At 28.9% G+C, this 7,689-nt stretch overlaps 1 protein-coding gene across 1 annotated transcript; it reads right to left on the reverse strand.

Moving 5' to 3' along the window:
- Positions 1–2,014: 2,014 nt before the first annotated feature.
- Positions 2,015–7,410, reverse strand: LOC132929713 (uncharacterized). Its single transcript, XM_060995241.1, has 4 exons — positions 7,218–7,410; positions 4,045–4,112; positions 3,522–3,700; positions 2,015–3,433 (listed from the first exon to the last, which is right to left on the reverse strand). The coding sequence occupies exons 1-4, from the start codon at positions 7,236–7,238 to the stop codon at positions 2,208–2,210; spliced, it is 1,494 nt and encodes a 497-aa protein (XP_060851224.1). The 5' UTR covers positions 7,239–7,410; the 3' UTR covers positions 2,015–2,207.
- Between the last annotated feature and the right edge of the window lie 279 nt (positions 7,411–7,689).

A 7,689-nucleotide genomic window follows, 5' to 3' on the forward strand; every position in this document is an offset into this window, starting at 1 on the left:
TAAAAAAATACTGATACTAATGATTTTTGATTTTATAATTATATTATGTAACTAACTGGATTATTTAAACATGGTTATTGGATAGAGAGACGATGCATCTAATGATCGTAGGATATTCGTCATAAACTACACTAAGGATACGATGATCTGCATAATCATAGAAAGTGAATCAAAAATTATATATAAGTGATTATTAAGACTGGTAAACTCTGATAAACACCTTTTAGTTACTCAATATATTATCAAAAACTAAGGTTCTATGGAAACTATAATGTTTCCATTTTATAATGGTTTATAATTTCGACCACTTCTGTTAGATTCCAATTAAATAACGTTTACAACACGTCATGTAGAAAGTTTAGAAATCTTAAAAGTTAAAACTGTTATTATTTAAATATGCATGAAATAATATGCGACAATTCAATTTAATTAACGATTAATTAAATATCATAGATTTCTTACGGTAATTTATTTTATTTGTTTTATTTTTATACGTAATAACCGCTACAAAGTTAGACTTTTTAATAATTTAAGTATAAAATGATTTATTTCTACACAACTTTATACAACAACAGTTATTGTATTTACTATGTCATTAGTCATGACTCGTTAAAATCAAGTTTAAATTCTTATAGAATGTTTTTATGGTATTTTAGTATTATTAATTGTTATTACTTATGAAGTTATGAACTATAATTATAACTTAAAAGCTTACTTGTCTTGATTGGCTATAATTATGAGTTTAATTAAAATCAAATCATGTAATGTCTACTATTTGGAGAATTTTGAAAAATTTTATTCCCTATTCACAATAAAGGTAATTATTATAACAAGTTACATAAAAAAGAGGTTTTAAAAAAATACAACTAAGAACATATTAATATAATATTTATCTGTTGTGACAAAATTAATTTTAGTCAAAGTATAAAATTTATGAATATACTTTAAATTAATTTAACACTGATTGTGGTAAAATAGTATAGATGTGTCGTGTGCAGTATGCATACTAACTATAATAATTTAAACAAAGTACATATATGGTTAGGTAAACAAGTTTAAAAAATATTATGTATTTGTCTTTTAACTAAATTAGTTAAAATAGTTAAGACAATAAATTGTAGTACTAAAGGAAAAATGATTACAGAAAATCAAAATATTTAAAAAAAAAAATTGTAAATCCGTGTAATCTTAATATAGTAAGACATGAATAATTAACTATAAGAATATATCTATAATAAATTAACTTTTGAATTTTATTCAGTTAGTATGGTAATATTATACATATTCAAATATGTAGGGAAATAATGAAAAATATCACCAATAGAATATAATAAGTAGTTACACTTTAATTGAACAATTGAAGGACAAATATAAAATTCATTCAAATTACCGCAATATAATTTTGGTATATTGACAAATGAAAGAAGTGTTACTATAAAAAGCTTTGTTTTATATTGTTATGCTAATTGCTAATCTATAATAACGAAACATAAAAATATACAGTTATTATGTTTAATAATTAGGTTATATTAAAAGAATTTTGATCACCATTTTCTACAATAAAAAGGTTAGTAATTCAAATTAATTATTCTTTATTTATATATAATTATATAGTGTCGTATTAATGTCTTGAATAAAAACTGTTGTAAATGGATAAATTTATTATAAGAAAAATAATTTTAGCACATTCGAAAATTTAAGTTTTTAAATGTTTATAATATTGTATCAAATAGTTTTTGAATATGTGTCTAATCGGTATAATTCTCGTATAATAGTATTATCTTTATATAATATATCAATATACTCATATACCATATATTATACGCAGTTTTAATAGAACCTAGGAAATACAGACAACTGATTACTATTATAGTACTACCTAATAATTTTTTTCAGGATAAACCTTAACGTTTAACCCGCTAGTTGACGAATTTATTTAATCGTTAGTTATTTTAATTAGTTTGTATACAAGTTCTATAATTATAGAAAAAATAACAAATAATAAAACAATGAATTCTAATAAAATGTGTTTATTTTTATATTTACTATTAAAAACAGATAAGTCAGTCTTAGAAAATGGAAACATTTAACAATTGTTTCCATATTGGATATAAATCAATAGCAATAACGTATGTAACAATATAATAAAAATTAAAATTAAATTTATGTTAAAAAATAAAGTATTCGTTTTGAAATTTCACAGTAGCTTATTTTTTAGTGTAAGGGAAGCTTTCTCCTGGTGGTCCATAACTATCCTGTCCTGGGGCTGAGTAAGTGTCTCCGCCATGACCACCAGAGCTGGAACCATGGTCACTACCAGAGTAGCCTCCGAAACCTCCCGAACTTCCTCCATATCCTCCAGAAGAACTTCCACCGTGTCCTCCGAAGGAGCTACCTCCATATCCGCCAGATGAACTTCCACCGTATCCACCGGACGAGCTTCCACCGTGTCCTCCGAATGAACTACCTCCGTATCCACCAGATGAGCTTCCGCCGTATCCACCGGACGAGCTTCCACCGTGTCCTCCAAATGAACTACCTCCGTATCCACCAGATGAGCTTCCACCGTGTCCTCCGAATGAACTACCTCCATATCCACCAGATGAGCTTCCTCCGAGTCCTCCGAATGAACTACCTCCGTATCCGCCGGATGAACTTCCTCCGTGTCCTCCGAAAGAACTGCCTCCGTATCCACCAGATGAACTTCCTCCGTATCCACCGGATGAACTTCCTCCGTGTCCACCTAATGAACTGCCTCCGTATCCGCCGGATGAGCTACCTCCGTATCCGCCGGATGAGCTACCTCCGTATCCGCCGGATGAACTTCCTCCGTGTCCTCCGAATGAACTACCTCCGTATCCGCCGGATGAACTTCCTCCGTGTCCTCCTAAAGAACTTCCTCCATATCCACCGGATGAACTTCCTCCATGTCCACCGAATGAGCTTCCTCCGTATCCACCAGATGATCCTTTGTGATTACTAGCAGAATACCCACTAAATAAGATTCCACTTGAAGATCCACCATAACCTCCAGCAGAACTTCCATAGCTTCCTAAGGAACCACTGTAGCCTCCTGATGAACCTCCATGACCACCGGAAGATCCACCATATCCTCCTGATGAACCACCATATCCGCCAGAAGATATACCGAACCCTCCTGATGAACCACCATGACCGCCGGAAGATCCACTATATCCACCGGAAGATCCACTGTAGCCTCCTGATGAACCTCCATGACCACCAGAAGATCCACCATATCCTCCTGATGAACCGCCGTAACCACCGGAAGATCCACCAAATCCTCCTGACGAACCGCTGTAACCACCAGAAGATCCATGGTCACCGGAAATATATTCATCGGACGAACTGTCGTCATAGCTACTTCCGCCATGTCCACTTGAACCAGAATCATAAATACCAGAAGATCCGTGACCTGAAATAATATATCAATGTATTGCATAAATAAATATGTTGTACAGGATAACATTTTAAGTTCACATTAATTTATATTATGCTCTTACTGCTATACGAATCATCTCCACCACTGCTATAACTACTAGAAGATCCTCCATAACCACCAGATGAACTACCATGACCACTGTGGCCAGAATAATGATCATCGTGGTGTTCGTAATGGTGAACTGGTTTTTTCACATAAACTTCTTTCACGATTGTTGGCACATGCACACGAATATGTACACTGCAAATTTAGTTTGAATATTATGATTAACATTAAGCTTTGAAGTTACATATAAAATGCGTTTAAAATATTTCAATTGCAATAATGAAATGAAAATGTTATAAATTATATCGTTGGAAATTTCAGTATAATTAAACTAAAAATATAATAGCTGGGCTGCATAAAAAATTGATTAATTTAATGGTTTGCTGAAATATAATGGACGAATCATGTGTAAGGGTCTATTTCAGCTTACTATTAACTCATGCTTAATAATTGTTTATGCGAGCCGGCTTAGATATTTTATTTAAAACTGTAAACTATAATATAATATTGAAGGTTAATAGACTAATAATTATACTCACTGTTCTTTGCCGCCAAATGTTGCATATGTGGTGTCGAATGTACTGGCGATTGCAAGGAAACAGAAGACCTGCAAAATACGTAAAAGCATTGTAAAGTTATATTATTGTTTTACATATAATATGTTTATGCAAATATGTGTCGGTGTTCCGAATATGAGAAAACAGTTATATAATCGCACGATGACGTATGTGTCGTAGGCGTGAGAACGTATTTTTTTTTATTTTATCGGCACAAGAAGAAGAACTAGTTTTTAGGAAGAGCGCATTTATTTTTATCGCTGGTCGGTCACTCCGGTCGGGTCATCGCGTGCGGCCGGTGAAAGGTTTCCAGTATTCGGGCAGGTCGCTGCTGAGTGAAAGTGATAATTCTGATGATAATAATTTTATATGCCGTTTTATTATTAATAATTTGGAATAGCCCGTGGGCCAACAGTTCTATACAATAATAATAATAACAAAAACATATGGGAGGCCTTCATCAAACACGAGTAGCTTAGATTCATGCGTAATGTATCATCACTTTCCCTGGCGGGGGTGGATAGATAATTATTGCGTGTTTCCGGAAGTAACATAATATTATATTATCGTGATCGAAAATAATTATATTATTATAATATGTATGCTTGAATTTTGGTCATGATTTGTCATGTGTGATTATTGTGGATGTATAAATATACCTAATACTATTTTCTATTTGTTTGAATTCTGAACATGTGTCGTAAAATGTCCATACATGTGACATACACATAAGTACATAGAGGTGTTAATTTTTAAATTTCATTAATAGCTACATTGTAAAAGCAAAATTATTCCAACCTGAAATTGGTTAAAAGTTAAGTAAATTTTATACTACAATCTAAAATCAATGAGTGTATTTTTCAGGGGGTAAAATACGAAGGCTATATTTTAAGTAGATAGTGGAAGTTAATTTATATTAAATTATAATTTCATACGACAATTGCAAGAAAATTTAGAGGCTTTTGAGTGGCTGTAAAAGTTTTACGTAGGTAAAAGAAAAAATTGGTAACGACTATGACAAAATTTTTTCGAAAAAAATTTAATTTTCTATTAATTTTACTGTCAAAAACCATAATACACTGTGTTTCGCTCTGAATCGTTTATAGAATGTGACAATCGTTAATAATTTTTGGATTTGAAAACTCTAACACACGCCCAACACATCCAGCCAAGTGATTTATACCAAAAATCAATTCCCGCGAGACTAAATCCTTACCGTAAACATTGAAGTGTGACGAGTTAACGTCATCGAAATTATTATCCTAACATTTTAACGATGCGAGACCGAATCCAAGATAAGTTAATTACATCTTTGTTTAAATATTCATACTTTTACGGCGTAAAGGTTTCATTTTTAATCATAATTTATGATATATTTATTTATTTAAATAATCTATTGAATGTCGTTTAAGTCACTCGTATAATAATTACTTAACTATTTTTGGTTCATTACACGATAATATACATTATACAAAATTTATATTTAAGCATTTTTAGTAATTGGTAAGAAAACCTAAGAATGAAAAAAATACAAATTTTATATAAATTTGTTTAATATCACATAATTTAATATAGATAAGAATCAATTAAAGTCTTAGAATAATAGAGTTATTAAATATATTATTTCGTGCAGTATAAATAAATTATACTTTTGGAATGGAAGGATCTTTTATACTACGGTACATAGTATCATAGTTTAGGTATAGTGTATATTATTAAAATTTTAAATTAATATTTATAAAATTATACATCAATTATTATATTTTTGAAAATACATATTATACACATATATAAGTATATTTGTATGTTATTATCTACGCACTAAAAAATTAGATTTTTCCTTCGCACGTGTGTAGAATTATGGAAGCAAAACAATAATTTATAATATTTTTATATTATTTTATATAATATATAAAGTTTTTTAAGAAACAATATTTTTGTGGTTCGTTATGTTTAACTTATTTTGAAATTGTTAAGAAATCACAGTCAATTTTCGATTAGATAATAAGATTTTTGTAAATATAATTCAAAGTAGGTCGAAATTGGATCATTAGTTTTGTCGTAACGTTTTCAAATAGTTTCGGAGAATATAGGTATATCGTATATAGTACATACATACTTAACTTCAATTTATATTTTATCCATGTATAAACTAATATTTTTTTACTATGAATAATTAATAATATTAAAATGTTGAAAAAAACTATTGTTAGGTTATCACTATAAAAATAAACAAATTTTATTAGTCTTACTTACAAATCAAATGACACGGTAATTTTCACAAATTATTTATTTTATAATCAATTAAAATAAAAAATAAGATAATGAATACAGTTTGATTTATGACTATAAATCGTACGCATTATTTATTAATTTATATTAAAAATACATATTATATTGTATCTTAAATTGTTTTTATTGTAACTATAAAATAAACAAATTTATTATTTGAGTATTGCAAACTAAGAAAATTTATAATAATTTTAGATTTGTTTTTTTCCTCAGTTTTAAGATAATTAATAATACATAAATCTAAATAGTTTAATAGGTATTTTAAATGGTGTTTTTAATAATTCACAGAAAACTTAATTATTATTGAAAATAATATACAAAGTTAATATTTAATTGAAATATATATGTTTTTTCAATAAGTATTATTTAAAATTTATTTTATTAAAATGTCCATAATACTTTTAATGCAAATTAAATTTATTTTGATAAAAATAAAGATGGCTTATTTTTAATTAAGTAATAAATAAAACAATAAAAAAGCATATTAACAAAAATATTATTTTTATAGATTATTATTGAATAATTACTAGTATCAATATCATCGGTTGCACTTAATGATTGATTTGATTTAATGATTCAAAGACTTAAATTATACTTAAAAAAAAAAAATAAATATAAATAAGAAATTAAAAAAAAAATAACACTATTTTTAATAAGTTATAAATAGCTTTAAATGTTGAAAAATCATTAAACTTTTTGTAAATAACACTATACGCATAAAGTATAAATATTTGATAATATATTTTTATGTACTTTGAATGTATTCCAAGTAAAAGAATAATAAAGTCAATTATATTATTATAGTTCTAAAAGTATCACACGATGGTATAGTAAAAAACATATAATATGTGTTGTTTACTTACTACGATTGATAAAGTGCCCATGTTGAATTCAATAATATTATGATCGGATGGCAGGAACGTCTCAATAGATGTATTATTAGCTATACTTCGTATATGACAATAAAATCTACACTGACCACCGTAACGTACAATAGATATTATATAGGGTACTTGTGGTTATCAAAATCGCCGACGAACATGTGAGTAAACCCAACTGGCGTCCGGCGTTTTTATATCCGAAAGTCGCCAACCGTAAAGTCGAATGTCTGGTGGGGCTCACGGTGCCGGGTAATTGTAGTGTATCAGCGGCAGCGTCGTCAGAAAACAAGACGCCTCGGTGTAGGTAAAGGTAGGAAAGTACTGCAGCTACAATAATGTAATACTCTAGGGCGGGTGGACGGAGGTTATAGACAAAGTGTTCTCCAAAAATTACACATTATAATAATAATTATATTATTAAGATGTGCATGCATTTTTTATTAAATAACTAAAA

This window comes from Rhopalosiphum padi, chromosome 4, assembly GCF_020882245.1.
Source record: "Rhopalosiphum padi isolate XX-2018 chromosome 4, ASM2088224v1, whole genome shotgun sequence".
NCBI classification, from domain to species: domain Eukaryota; kingdom Metazoa; phylum Arthropoda; class Insecta; order Hemiptera; family Aphididae; genus Rhopalosiphum; species Rhopalosiphum padi.